The sequence below is a fragment of the Nansenia antarctica genome (genome assembly GCF_963989245.1).
Source record: "Nansenia antarctica genome assembly, chromosome: 8".
Lineage (NCBI taxonomy): Eukaryota > Metazoa > Chordata > Actinopteri > Argentiniformes > Microstomatidae > Nansenia > Nansenia antarctica.
The window spans coordinates 5,375,381-5,390,899 of NC_137678.1; the positions used below are offsets into that span (position 1 = coordinate 5,375,381).

At 46.5% G+C, this 15,519-nt stretch overlaps 1 protein-coding gene across 1 annotated transcript in view; it reads left to right on the forward strand.

The window, feature by feature from the left end:
• LOC308163774 (rho-associated protein kinase 2-like) overlaps window positions 1-9,443 on the forward strand; it is a gene marked incomplete at both ends in the record, with an annotated part of 345,346 nt that extends 335,903 nt beyond the window's left edge. The window contains 2 exons of the mRNA XM_080537962.1: window positions 9,003-9,221; window positions 9,424-9,443. Of these exons, the coding sequence (XP_080394088.1) occupies window positions 9,003-9,221; window positions 9,424-9,443 (239 nt within the window). The remainder of the gene's footprint in view (window positions 1-9,002; window positions 9,222-9,423) is intronic.
• Between the last annotated feature and the right edge of the window lie 6,076 nt (window positions 9,444-15,519).

Genomic DNA, 15,519 nt, shown 5'->3' on the forward strand with positions numbered 1-15,519 from the left:
GGGTGAGTGGACAGGGGATAGGGGTGAGTGGACAGGGGATAGGGGTGAGTGGACAGGGGATAGGGATGAGTGGACAGGGGATAGGGGTGAGTGGACAGGGGATAGGGGTGAGTGGACAGGGGATAGGGATAGGGGTGAGTGGACAGGGATAGGGATGAGTGGACAGGGGATAGGGATAGGGGTGAGTGGACAGGGGATAGGGGTGAGTGGACAGGGGATAGGGGTGAGTGGACAGGGGATAGGGATGAGTGGACAGGGGATAGGGTTGAGTGGACAGGGGATAGGGGTGAGTGGACAGGGGATAGGGATAGGGGTGAGTGGACAGGGGATAGGGGTGAGTGGACAGGGGATAGGGATAGGGGTGAGTGGACAGGGGCTAGGGATAGGGGTGAGTGGACAGGGGCTAGGGATAGGGGTGAGTGGACAGGGGATAGGGATAGGGGTGAGTGGACAGGGGCTAGGGATAGGGGTGAGTGGACAGGGGATAGGGATAGGGATAGGGCTGAGTGGACAGGGGCTAGGGATAGGGGTGAGTGGACAGGGGCTAGGGATAGGGGTGAGTGGACAGGGGATAGGGATAGGGATAGGGCTGAGTGGACAGGGGCTAGGGATAGGGGTGAGTGGACAGGGGCTAGGGATAGGGGTGAGTGGACAGGGGATAGGGATAGGGATAGGGCTGAGTGGACAGGGGCTAGGGATAGGGGTGAGTGGACAGGGGCTAGGGATAGGGGTGAGTGGACAGGGGCTGAGCTGCGTTCACACAGAGTTAGTTTAGATTTGGAGATCTAGAAGGCAAAAAACAGAATGGAAAACGACATTTTCACATTTTGTATGTTTCAATGATAAGGCCCTTTATGAGTGTAAAGAGTATTTGGTGGATTATGTTCCTATGTAGTTGGAGGAATCCAACAGAACTCTGACTGGTGACGTGGCCAACCTCGCCAACGAGAAGGAGGAGCTGAACAACAGACTGAAGGACACGCATGAAGGTAAACTGTTCCTTATTTCAATTTATTTCCTTTTTTGGTTTTAATCGCCCCGGATTTGGATAGCAAGAGAACATCTCCATAACTATGAACTGCAACGATGTGATTGCTCTCACAGTTAACTACAGTTCAATTAGTGACGCATTTCTTTCCAAAGTACTATTGTCATGTGTACTGGGATACAGGGGTACGGACTGGTTTTACTAGATGGACAATTGTGGTATTGAAAAGAAAGGCTTGACTTTACAACTGTACATGAGCAGGGCTGTTTACAACTGTACATGAGCAGGGCTGTCTGGTCTGTTGTGTTCAGAGCTGCAGACATCGAAGGACGACGAGCAGCAGATGAGCCAGATGAAGGTCACGTTTGAGAAGCAGCTGCAGTCAGAGAGAACGCTGAAGACCCAGGTACGTCTGCTGGGTGTTTTAGACCCAGGTACGTCTGCTGGGTGTTTTCGACCCAGGTACGTCTCTGCTGGGTGTTTTAGACCCAGGTACGTCTGCTGGGAGGGTTAGACCCAGGTACGTCTGCTGGGAGGGAAGGATAGTTTAGACATGTTTCCCTGATTTAACCTGACTGTGTTGTAATATTAGTTAACTTATTAGTCAAATGTTTTTTCTACATTACACTCAGTACTCTTAATTATAGGGTCATTACAAGTGTGTGTGTGTGTGTGTGTGTGTGTGTGTGTACGAACGTGTGTTTTAGGCTGTGAACAAGCTGGCAGAGATCATGAACAGGAAAGAGATGCGTGGCGGAGGCAGTCGTCGTGGTAACGACACGGATGTGCGACGGAAGGAGAAAGAGAACAGGAAGTTGCAGCTGGAGCTGCGGTCGGAGAAGGAGAAGCTTAACAGCACCATCATCAAGTACCAGAGGGAGATCAACGACATGCAGGCGGTCAGCACCACCACCTTACACCAACCCTAACCCTAACTCTAACCCTAACCACCACCTTACACTAACCCTAACCACCACCTTACACTCAGGGCTAAACTACACCCAAAACCTCAACCTAACCCTAACCACCACCTTACACTAAGGGCTAAACTACAACTGTCAGAACCACAACCACCACCTCACACTAACTGTCACAACCACAACCTTACACTAAGGGCTAAACTACAACTGTCAGAACCACAACCACCACCTCACACTAACTGTCACAACCACAACCTTACACTAAGGGCTAAACCACAACTGTCACAACCACAACCACCACCTCACACTAACTGTCACAACCACAACCTTACACTAAGGGCTAAACCACAACTGTCACAACCACAACTTATTGAGCCTGCACTGTTTTATGTATTTTATTGAATGTTTTCTGTCTGCCCTAACTGAGCTGTTTGACAACAAAATTTCCCCATTGGGGACAATAAAGGTTTTCAATCAATTCAATCAATCAACCACCACCTCACACTAACTGTCACAACCACAACCTTACACTAACAGTAACACAACCACGACCACACACTAACCGTCAACCACAACCACTTCAATAGCAGCATCGTCAAGTTCCGAGGGAGGTCGACGGTATGCAATGTGGTCATCAACACAACCAACGACACCTGACCCTAACCGTTTCAACAACAGCGGCCGTCGACGTGCCAGCGATCAATAACATGCCGACAAACAACGTCAACAGGGGCCGCAGACGGAAAAACTATGGATGACTAAAAGAATGTCCTTTTCGTCCGTCTTTCTGTCTGCAGCAAATTGCAGACGAGAGTCAGCTGCGCATCGAGCTGCAGATGGCCCTGGACAGCAAGGACAGCGACATCGAACAGCTGCGCGGCCTCCTCAACTCCGTCAGCGTCCACTCCTTAGAGGCGGCGAGCATCAGCAGCGGGCCTGACCTCGACATGGACGACGCCTACGCAGGTAATGTCTGTGGCCGTGGTAGCCTAGAGGTTAGAGAGGTAGCCTAGAGGTTAGAGAGGTAGTCTAGAGGTTAGAGAGGTAGCCTAGAGGTTAGAGAGGTAGTCTAGAGGTTAGAGAGGCAGGTAGCCTAGAGGTTAGAGAGGTAGCCTAGAGGTTAGAGAGGTAGCCTAGAGGTTAGAGAGGCAGGTAGCCTAGAGGTTAGAGAGGCAGGTAGTCTAGAGGTTAGAGAGGTAGTCTAGGGGTTAGAGAGGCAGGTAGTCTAGAGGTTAGAGAGGCAGGTAGTCTAGAGGTTAGAGAGGCAGGTAGTCTAGAGGTTAGAGAGGTAGCCTAGAGGTTAGAGAGGTAGCCTAGAGGTTAGAGAGGTAGCCTAGAGGTTAGAGAGGCAGGTAGCCTAGAGGTTAGAGAGGCAGGTAGCCTAGAGGTTAGAGAGGCAGGTAGTCTAGAGGTTAGAGAGGCAGGTGGTCTAGAGGTTAGAGAGGCAGGTAGTCTAGAGGTTAGAGAGGCAGGTAGCCTAGAGGTTAGAGAGGCAGGTAGCCTAGAGGTTAGAGAGGCAGGTCGTCTAGAGGTTAGAGAGGCAGGTGGTCTAGAGGTTAGAGAGGCAGGTAGTCTAGAGGTTAGAGAGGCAGGTAGTCTAGAGGTTAGAGAGGCAAGTAGTCTAGAGGTTAGAGAGGCAGGTAGTCTAGAGGTTAGAGAGGCAGGTGGTCTAGAGGTTAGAGAGGCAGGTAGCCTAGAGGTTAGAGAGGCAGGTAGTCTAGAGGTTAGAGAGGCAGGTAGTCTAGAGGTTAGAGAGGCAAGTAGTCTAGAGGTTAGAGAGGTAGCCTAGAGGTTAGAGAGGCAGGTAGCCTAGAGGTTAGAGAGGTAGCCTAGAGGTTAGAGAGGCAGGTAGTCTAGAGGTTAGAGAGGTAGCCTAGAGGTTAGAGAGGGAGGTAGCCTAGAGGTTAGAGAGGTAGCCTAGAGGTTAGAGAGGCAGGTAGCCTAGAGGTTAGAGAGGCAAGTAGTCTAGAGGTTAGAGAGGCAGGTAGTCTAGAGGTTAGAGAGGCAGGTAGTCTAGAGGTTAGAGAGGTAGCCTAGAGGTTAGAGAGGGAGGTAGCCTAGAGGTTAGAGAGGTAGCCTAGAGGTTAGAGAGGCAGGTAGTCTAGAGGTTAGAGAGGCAGGTAGCCTAGAGGTTAGAGAGGCAGGTAGTCTAGAGGTTAGAGAGGTAGGTAGCCTAGAGGTTAGAGAGGCAGGTAGTCTAGAGGTTAGAGAGGCAGGTAGCCTAGAGGTTAGAGAGGCAGGTAGTCTAGAGGTTAGAGAGGCAGGTAGCCTAGAGGTTAGAGAGGCAGGTAGTCTAGAGGTTAGAGAGGCAGGTAGCCTAGAGGTTAGAGAGGCAGGTAGTCTAGAGGTTAGAGAGGCAGGTAGCCTAGAGGTTAGAGAGGGAGGTAGCCTAGAGGTTAGAGAGGTAGCCTAGAGGTTAGAGAGGCAGGTAGTCTAGAGGTTAGAGAGGCAGGTAGCCTAGAGGTTAGAGAGGCAGGTAGTCTAGAGGTTAGAGAGGCAGGTAGCCTAGAGGTTAGAGAGGCAGGTAGTCTAGAGGTTAGAGAGGCAGGTAGCCTAGAGGTTAGAGAGGCAGGTAGTCTAGAGGTTAGAGAGGCAAGTAGTCTAGAGGTTAGAGGTTAGAGAGGCAGGTAGTCTAGAGGTTAGAGAGGCAAGTAGTCTAGAGGTTAGAGAGGCAGGTAGCCTAGAGGTTAGAGAGGCAGGTAGCCTAGAGGTTAGAGAGGTAGTCTAGAGGTTAGAGAGGCAGGTAGTCTAGAGGTTAGAGAGCTAGTCTAGAGGTTAGAGAGGCAGGTAGTCTAGAGGTTAGAGAGCTAGTCTAGAGGTTACAGAGGCAGGTAGTCTAGAGGTTAGAGAGGCAGGTAGTCTAGAGGTTAGAGAGACAGGTAGTCTAGAGGTTAGAGAGGCAGGTAGTCTAGAGGTTAGAGAGGCAGGTAGTCTAGAGGTTAGAGAGCTAGTCTAGAGGTTAGAGAGGCAGGTAGTCTAGAGGTTAGAGAGGCAGGTAGTCTAGAGGTTAGAGAGGCAGGTAGTCTAGAGGTTAGAGAGACAGGTAGTCTAGAGGTTAGAGAGGCTGGTAGTCTAGAGGTTAGAGAGGCAGGTAGTCTAGAGGTTAGAGAGGCAGGTAGCCTAGAGGTTAGAGAGGCAGGTAGTCTAGAGGTTAGAGAGGCAGGTAGTCTAGAGGTTAGAGAGGCAGGTAGTCTAGAGGTTAGAGAGGCAGGTAGTCTAGAGGTTAGAGAGGCAGGTAGTCTAGAGGTTAGAGAGGCAGGTAGTCTAGAGGTTAGAGAGGCAGGTAGCCTAGAGGTTAGAGAGGCAGGTAGCCTAGAGGTTAAAGAGGCAGGGAGTCTAGAGGTTAGAGAGGCAGGTAGTCTAGAGGTTAGAGAGGCAGGTAGTCTAGAGGTTAGAGAGGCAGGTGGTCTAGAGGTTAGAGAGGCAGGTAGCCTAGAGGTTAAAGAGGCAGGGAGTCTAGAGGTTAGAGAGGCAGGGAGTCTAGAGGTTAGAGAGGCAGGTAGTCTAGAGGTTAGAGAGGCAGGTAGCCTAGAGGTTAGAGAGGCAGGTAGTCTAGAGGTTAGAGAGGCAGGTAGTCCCCTATCTGAACATGGCTCTTCCACAGCATTTACGGCTAATCTGTGCGTTTGTCACATCAGTAACAGGAGAACATGGGATTTCCACAGGAATTTAAAGATTGTCAAACCGTTACATAAAAATAACAGATATTTGAGGGCTATTTTCATTAGTGGTGTTGCTAACTCTGGATCATGCTGTCTAACTGTGGCTCATTTGGACAATTGCTATGGTTCATTCATTGATCTTTTCTTTAACCTCTCCCCAGCTCAAAGACAAGACAACCCCCCCCCCCCCCCATTCAGGTACTGCCCTGCATATTGTCCAATGTTACCCTGCTGTTTAAATGTGTTGCTCCTTTTCCTCCTAGAAACCAGGCTGGAGGGATGGCTGTCACTGCCTGTCAGGAACAACACCAAGAAGTTTGGATGGGAGAGAAAGGTACATAGAACATGTTTGACACAGTTCCATATTCACTAACACTTTGTTTTAGGAGTTCACATTTAACACACAAAATACTTGTAACTGACCGTTAGTTAACGTGCTGAGCCAAACCCCCCGGAGATCTGTGAGAAGATGTTCCTTCTGGAGAGGGTTCCCCCCTCACAACAACAGGTGGTGGTTTAGAAAGATCGCATCACAATGACACCCAGGGTACTGGGTGTCCCATGTACACTTGGAAGGAACCCACTAAATTAGGCCATGTCGACTTTTATTGTGATTAATTAGTATAATACCGGTATATATATTATTATAACTGATTAATTATTTTATCCATTTCATTTTCTGGAAAAAATGGCTTTAATGAAAATGCTGATTTAAACATCAGCCGTGTTTACCTGAAACCTATAAAGCTGTTTCAGGTCCGCTGCCACAGGCCTGGCGGGAGTTTCACATTTGCGGAAGCTATTTATTTTTTTCACTGTAGTCTGGGTGTCCTCCCCCACAAAAGAGTTAACATTTTAAAGCCCCTACACACATTCCATACAATTCTACACATGATGATAAATGGATGGGATGGAACGATGCATCGCCAGACAGTTTAATATCGCTACAAATTTGAGACGTTTCAAATCGGTGAAATTAAAAAAACAATCGCAACCCTTACTCTTTTAACCCTTAAAAATCTGTTAAAAGCACACATTCTCATTACCGTAATTCCTAAACTATATGTGCTATGGAAGACATTCCGCCTTCTACCCATATAGGGTTTATTACTCAGAGTACGAAGCTCAAGGAGAGCTGCGGCGATTTGAAGAGAGAAGCGGCATTACGAGTGAGCATGTTCTAGTGGTGTTTTACAAGTGGTGCTTTTATACTTTTGGGAGTTTGTGTACATATGTGAAATGTCATGTGTAAAATGTCACAAAGATCATCTAGGGTTACCAAACCACCCAAAAGGCAAAACCCAGAGAGCCAGTATGGGGCGAGCACAGTGCGCTCTGCAGAAGGAGCGCTCCCTGGCCTGTGTCTGCAGCTAGTGAGAAACGTTATACCCTACCTCAGGAATAAAAAGGGATTCTTTAAGAAAATACAGTATTTTGTAGTTTTTGTCTGAGAAATACATTTATTAAAATCTTTTTCAGTCATAATTTGTCTGCAATCTAATTTTGTAAAAGAAATCGTAGCGGGAATTGTATCGAATCGTGAGTTGAGTGTATCGTTACATCGCTACTTGACAGTGTAAATGGCTTCTGTTGATGCGTAACTTGAGATCTGAAAATGTCTGAGAAACATATTTCTGAGTGAATTGTATTTTCTTGTCTTTTTACAGTATGTGGTAGTGAGCAGCAAGAAGATTCTTTTTTATAACAGTGAGCAAGACAAAGAGCTGTCCAACCCCTACATGGTGCTGGATATCGAGTGAGTAACGTGTTCTGTGTGGAAGCCCATTAAAAGGGTCTTCAAAGGACCTTGTAAAGATGTATTTTGATAAGTTAACTTGAAGAGCATTACAGCAACAACCTGCAAAGTAGAGAAACAGCCACTCAATTTCAGTTTTGTTTATCTGAATGGAGATTCGGCCAATTCGCTAATTCTCTAGTTCACAAGCACACACACACACACACACACACACACACACAAACACACACACACACACACACACACACACACTCACACACTCACACACTCACACACACACACACACACACACTCACACACACACACACACACACACACACACACACACACACACACACACACACACACACACACACTCACACACACACACACACACACAGCTGGGACAAACTCGTTCTGATTTACATCCATGTTGAACACTTTTGTGCAAAATATTTGTTTGGAATGTGGTTTGCATGGTGTAGCATAAGAAGCGACAGATTTGTTTGGGGACTTAACTGAAGCATTTACATAAAGGAGAACCAATTGAAAGAAGAAGAACCAATTGTGTGTACAGTTTAACTTTTTTAACTTAAGCAAATGGCTGGTGTACAGTGCGGGAAATAAGTATTCAACACATCAACAATTCATTAGAATCAAGTTATTCATTAGAATGTTTGTAATTTAGACCAGTCATTGGTTATTAACTCGGCTTAAGAAATTGCTACATTCCAATCCATAAAAAAAGCTATGTTCAACCCTAACCCACATTTGTAAACACATTTTATTTAAACGTTTTTATCTTCTTGCAGCAAACTGTTCCATGTGCGGCCTGTCACCCAGACAGACGTGTACCGCGCTGATGCCAAAGAGATCCCCAGGATATTCCAGGTCATTCCTGTCACCCTCACCCTCAGTCTGTCTCTCTGCATCTTATTTGTTATTTTTCATTGATAATGCATTATAGCTCATTTGATTAGTGCTAGAATGACAATAGCCTATATATATAACGTATAGATTTGATTTTGCTCCTAGGAGAATAACTGCAAAACAAACTCTGCTGTTTACAGACTCTGTTTTACACCCAGTTCTATTTACTTTCACCACAACGTGATCTGTGTGGGAGGATTTGTGTGATCAGATCTACCTGGCTGATTTTTAGTTTTATAGGGGAAATCAGCCGATAATCGATCTGGTCCTGGATAGCAGATTAAAAGTTTTGAACAACTGGTCCCAGGTCCAAAATGTATACTTAGGATCCAGTTCATGTCTGGAACAACAGTCAGGGGTCTCGGTTATGTGTCATAATAAATACATTGCCCATATGTACCCGTCCACTGCTCTGTGTCAGGGGAGCAACACAGTAACTGCTCACGTTCATCAGGCCAGCAGACCTGTGAAGAACCACATGTTTCATGAGAGCAGCGCGTTTACCTAGTCGCCCCAGTAGTATTACTGTTCACATGAACCAGGCAAGCATCAGTTATTGTAGCCCGTCTATGGTTGGTGCTACAAGCTACATCTCAGCCCACACAGCCACAGAACAGTGATGGTGACCCTCTCCCTCTGCAGATCCTCTAACCCTAACCCTCTAACCCTAACCCTCTCCCTCTCCAGATCCTCTAACCCTAACCCTCTCCCTCTCCAGATCCTCTACGCCAACGAAGGCGAGAGCAAAAAAGAGCCCGAGTTCCCAGTGGAGCCGCTGACCATCGGCGAGAAGTCGGGCTACATCTGCCACAAGGGTCACGAGTTCATTCCCACGCTCTACCACTTCCCCACCAACTGCGAGGCCTGCACCAAGCCCCTCTGGAACATGTTCATGCCCCCGCCTGCCCTGGAGTGCCGGCGCTGCCATATCAAGTGTCATAAAGACCACATGGACAAGAAGGAGGAGATCATCGCGCCCTGCAGAGGTAAGTGGGGGGTGGTGGGGTTAGTTGGTGGGCAGAACTTTGGTTAGGCCAATGTCAATTACCTGAGCTGCACTTTTAAACAGAGAGCAGGGCAGGGGGGGGGGGGGGGAGGGGCATCACGAGCAGCTCAGATAAACATTTGGGGGGCGTGGAAACTTGCTGACAACTTCCCGTCCTCAGCGTTTACTTATTAATACCCCAGAATCTCAATCGAGAGATTGATGGGACCTACCCAGTCTCCAAATGATTATGTTCTTGGGAATAGTTTCTGCTGACCAAAGAAGACTTGTAGCCTGAATGTTGCTGGCAGATACCGCAGGCCGCCACTAGGCGAAGTCAAGAGCAGTGAAGGAAGTTTGGAAAGAGAGATCCTTCTGTCGGTAGAAATGACTAACCTGCGCCACTCGATGAAGGAGTATAAACGTTAGTCGACTGTAGCAGTTCGTCTCCTTTGGTTATAGTGAATGCGGTTATACTTAACAACCGCTTACAGTGATCAAAAGCCATTGGACTGAATCCAAGGCTGTATACCTCACTGTTGGGGGCCAATTTGTATTTCTTGCATCTTTGACAAGAGAAAGTAAATATGACTGAGAACAGGTCCAGGCAATGTTTAAGTTTGACTCTGTCTGGCTCCTTTTGCACGTCGCTCTTCTGTCATCTGATCATAATGATCAGAATACATTCCATTCATAAACTTGAACAGGGGTGCAAACTTGTCACCTTTCTGCTAAATTAGCTGTTTTTATCTCAAAATATGTAATCCATGTTAATTGTGTAGATCTGCAAAAAAAAGAAATTGAGGGGGGGGGTGTCTAAGGGCCAATCCCGATTCCCTTTTCTACCCCTATGGCTCGTTTTCGAGTGTGACTCGATTCGAAGCCAAGGCCTTCGAACAGAGCCACAAGCCATACCCCTTGAAATCTACCCCTATGAATTGGGACGGCCCTTCACGGCGGCTACGTCATCAGCAGTGGTTTAAATAGACGCGGTACGGGTGACGCGTTATGTTGCCGGCGAATTCTCACATCTCGCAATGCCTTCTTCAGCTGTGTTTATTTCTGTTGCGTGTGCTATAAGCATCTTTTTTCGTTTGTTATCAACACACTGTAGTGTTTAGACGTTCCTTTTTTAGTCTCTTCCGTCAACAATGTCTTTTTTGTGGACATCGCAATAATGACAATGAATGACTCCAACCAAAACACAGAGTATTAACCAGATCTGTCAGCGCACGATGTTCCTCCAAAGATACCCGTGACTCAATCCTCAGCCACCACATACACACGAGTCCATCAGTAGTCATAAAGCGTTGTCCAAAAATCACGTTACCAAGCGTCTTTCTCAGAACAATTCGTCGTCAAGAATCCAAAAATCAATCCATCATAGTCGTGGTCAAAAACTTAGAAAGAGAATCTCTTGGGGACGCGGCCACATTTGCCCGAGAAGGAGAGATGACAAATAGGCGGAAACATTTCTCAGTAGAGTCGAACGGTGATCGATCATCATCCTTTACGCGTATCCTTAACTGTAGTTACATTTCGCGTGTCATATGCCATTAGACATGGAAATATGTCAATGCGCGGCTGTCATGCACAAATCAGCTTGTAACGTTAGACACACAGCACATCGGCATAATAACGTTTTGTTGTTGTTGTGCTTGTTATAAAGAAAAGGTCTATAATGCATTTAAATGAATGATACAACCCATTAATAATATTACCTAATAACAACTGCTCGGATTAGATTGCGAGTTGTTTTGGTATAATAAATGCCGCAATACAGATAGCGTCATATACCACCAAGGGGGTAGGGGGGGGGGGGGGGGGGATTCGCGCCTATCATGCACATATCAGCCTGTGGATAGATAACTTTAGATAGATAACTTTACATTAAATATGTCTACCATCATCCGCTGTCAAACACCACAATTTATTTTTAAATAAACATGATTGTACATCTCTGTAATCGCGCACCGATGTATTTATATGGGGAAGGCTGTGCTTGACGATTCCATTGGACTGACGCCGGGCAGAGGAACAGGGTGACTGTCACCCTGTGACAAACGCGCAGATATGAGTGCTCCGGTGTACTGCTTTGATAGTCTAATGGAAGTGATCAGGTAGGCTACCAGTCCTCTACTGCTAAACCCGAGCGCGCTGGACTGTGGACCTTTCTATGTTAAGCATAGGCACCTCGGCATAACAGCGATTTTTTTGGTTATGCTTGTTGTAAAGAAAAGGTCTATAATGCATTGAAATGACATTAGTACATCAGACATTAGACATTAGACATCAAACATGGAAATATGTCAATGCGCGGCTGTCATGCACAAATCAGCTTGTAACGTTAGACACACAGCACATCGGGATAATAACGTTTTGTTGTTGTTGTGCTTGTTATAAAGAAAAGGTCTATAATGCATTTAAATGAATGATACAACCCATTAATAATATTACATAATAACAACTGCTCGGATTAGATTGCGGGTGCCGCTACATGGAAATAGGTAAAAATGCGCATCATGTACAAGTCAGCCGAACGTTTGACAGATAACTTTACATATGTGTACCATCATCCGCTGTCAAACGCCACAGGTAATAATTGATTTATGATTGTACATCTCTGAAATGCTCGACTGTCATGCAGCGTTGCGTTACTGTAACGTTAGACACAGCACCGACATAAAAGCGATTTTTTTTTGGGTTATGCTTGTTATAAATAAAAGGTCTGTAATGCATTGTAATGACATTAAACTAACATAATAACATGGTTATCATACTTTTTCAAATATTTATTCATAAGTAATTACAGAGAAAGTAAAATGACATTTCCGCATTGAATAGAGCGACATAACATTTCTGTAGATGATTCGCAATGCATCCTGGAATCAAGGGGTAGCGTACCCCTATGGCTTCAAAGCTAGTCTGGTCCTGGAATCGCTCGAAACGAAGTCATAGTTAGCCCTCGAAATGAAGCCATGGCTCGATGAAATATGAATTGGGATAGCCCTACCCCTAAACGTGAACGCGCAAATCAAGCCATAGGGGCCATCACCAGTTTGCACCCCTGTTGAATGTCTACACCTGCCATTTGATGCGTTCCCTACCCGCCTCCTTTACCCACATTGTAATCAGATAAAATACATTATTCAAGTATGCCTTGTTCTCACACAAGACTTGTATTAGTGACAACATCTCTGGTCACACTGCTTCAGTTCTATTAACACTAGAGCAGCCACGGTGGGGTCATGGTGACCCTGTGAGTAAAACATTTTGTATACCTTTGCACTCGATCACATTTCAGGACCGTCCTTTCATTTCCTAGATATGTGTGCTTACATTTTCGAAATCACATCAGGATAAGCTAGTATAAAGCTATTTTCCAGTTTTTCTGTGTAGAAGGCAGGCTAATTTACAAGAAGTGCCCTCTAGTGGTCTTTGTGTGTAAGTAGCAGATTACCATTGTAAAGAGGGAGGCGGCTCTAATAGTAGGTAAAATCGGCACGGCTGTTCGAGTGTTAAGCTAACCTTGGAGTTTCACCTCATCCCATTTCCCCTCACATCATTCCTGTCATGGCGACCTGGTGGTGATCAGACACACTCAGGGCTTGCTACGTTTTAATGCCCACAGATGTCCACATAATTAGGAACAACAGCTTTTAGCTACTGTTAGCCATTTAACGTTTTGTTTGTTTAGAAAGATCTACACGTTTGCTGCTATTAGCAAACGCCGCATATGTATATTTTAACATTTTCAGTGTGGCCAAAGAGGACAGCGACATGCAAAAAAACGACATGCATTCCTTTAAAATTCACCATTCAACCACTTGAAATCGTACAGATTGTCCCTTTGGTCCTTCTCTCTCCCTGCAGTGAACTATGACGTGTCTACTGCCAAGAACCTGCTCCTGCTGGCCCTGACACAAGAAGAGCAGCAGAAGTGGGTCAGCCGGCTGGTCAAGAAGATCCCCAAGAAGCCACCTGCCCCTGAGCACTTCTCACAGCGCTCCTCCCCCCGTGCCTCCATGAAGCTCCAGCCCAGCCAGTCCCAGAGACGGCCCAGCAGACAGCTGCTGCCTCCCAACAAGACCAGGTCAGTTACAGAGACACGTGGAGGACAAGGGCCGGGGCTGAGGTACTCCAAATAACACTTTACCCACAATGCATTACATAATAATAATAATAATAATAATAATAATAATAATATATTGGATTTATATAGCACCTTTCAAGGAACACATTTACAGAAAGACAGTCAAAAACAGAACATAATGCCAAAAACTAAACTAGGGGCCAAAGGTGAACAGATGGGTTTTGAGGGCAGATTTGAAGGTGTCCAGGGTGGTGGGGGGGGGGGGGGGGGGGGGGGGCGTTGCGGATCACTGTGGGGAGAGAGTTCCAAAGGGTGGGTGCTGCCACAAGGGTCTGTCCCCAAAGGTTCGTAGGTTGGTGCGGGGGGGTGGAGAGCAGACCCATGTCTGAGGACTGCAGGTACCAGGATGGGGTATATTGGCGGAGAAGGTCAGACAGATACTAGGGGGCGTGAGCATGGAGGGATTTGTAGGTGAGGAGGAGGATTTTGTAAAGGATGCGTGACTTGACCGGGACCAGTGGAGGTGGATGAGGGTGGGGTAAATGTACTGCTCTACCCTGGCAGCTGAGTTCTGCACAAACTGGAGCCTGTCCAGGGCTTTGCTGGGTACCCCAAACAGGACTCCGTTGCAATAGTCCAGGCGGGGGGTGACGAAGGCGTGGACGAGGGTTTCGGCCACAGAGTTGGACGATCGGAGTCTGGCAATGTTTTTGAGGTGGAAGAAGGCAGATTTGGTGATGGATCTGATGTGTGACTGGAAGGAGAAGGTGCAGTCAAGGATGACACCTAGGTTGCGGACTTTGGGGGATGGGGAGATGGAGCAGCCGTCGACCTGGAGGAGAAAGTCACCAACCTTCCGGAGCAGCGCCTTGGGTGCCACAACCATGAGCTCTGTTTTCTTACTGTTGAGTTTGAGTAGGTTAGATGACATCCATGTTTTTATTTCAAGCAGGAAGTTGACAAGATTGAGGGGGGAGCTGAGAGGATGGTGTTGTGCTGAGATACATTTGCGTGTCATCGGCATTGCAGTGGAAGTTTAGGCCCTGGTGGCGGATGATCTGGCCGAGAGGGGAAGCATGTAGATAGTGAAGAGGAGGGGTCCAAGCACAGAGGCTTGAGGCATGCCTTGGTTGACTGGGGCTGGGGAGGAACTGGAGCCGTTGATGGTGACAAACTGTTTCCTGTAGGAAAGGTAGGACTGGAACCACATCTACTTAACATTTGAATTCATTTCGAGAGAAATGCTTCACTTCACATGAATTGAATTTGAATTGACCTCAACTCTGAAAGTCAGACCTCTTGGGACTGGTGAAAAAGGGTGTAATCTAAATTCAATGTAGTATTTGGTTATTCAGTATTCTGTGGATGGATATAGCATATCATGGTCTTTATTCCTCCACGCTCCATTCCAAATTAGATATTTGAACAATATCCCCATGCTACATGACAAGCTCCTTTTTTTCTCAGGTTATTGTCCATAGCATGGAGAACATGCTCAATGGTATGTCCCACATCGGATAATAGAGACAGCATGGAGCCTATTCTTCCATGTGTCTAACCTGCTCCATGCTACGGTCAACATCAGAGACTCTCACTTCCTCCATGACACATGCTCCTCCTTTTTCACATTTAATTCCAAATGTGTTCATTAAAGATAAACTATGTCCTGTTCCCGTTAATGTTGAACGTGTCGGGCGTCACATGATTAGGGACCCGAGAAATGATTGTCTACTTGGATTTAACTTGGATTTAACTGGCTGATCTCTCATTCCCTCGCCGTCTATTTGCAACCCTGAGAAACCTCTCCTTTAAGAGTGTGCTGCATTCCTCACTGGAGATACATAAAAAGTGTGAAAGACGGCGCGAGTTAGAAGTAGCGCAGCAATTGCGCACACGTGCGTGTGCATCACAAGGTCAATGTCTGTACTGAAAATAATAATAATAATAATAATAATAATAATAATAATGCTATACGTCTTTCATATCAGCCTCCTCCTGACCCCCCTGGGACCTCTGTCCCTCTGACCTCAGCCCCCCACCATGACATAGGACTCCCAACAGTGGACACAAATCACGACTTTCATGACCCTATTCTGTCCGTGTGTGAGTGTCTACTGTGCATGTGTATGTGTGTGTGCATGTGCGCGTGTGTTTCACTTTGACTAGTCATTTTTTGTATGTAAAAGAGAATGTTGTAGTGCCGGAG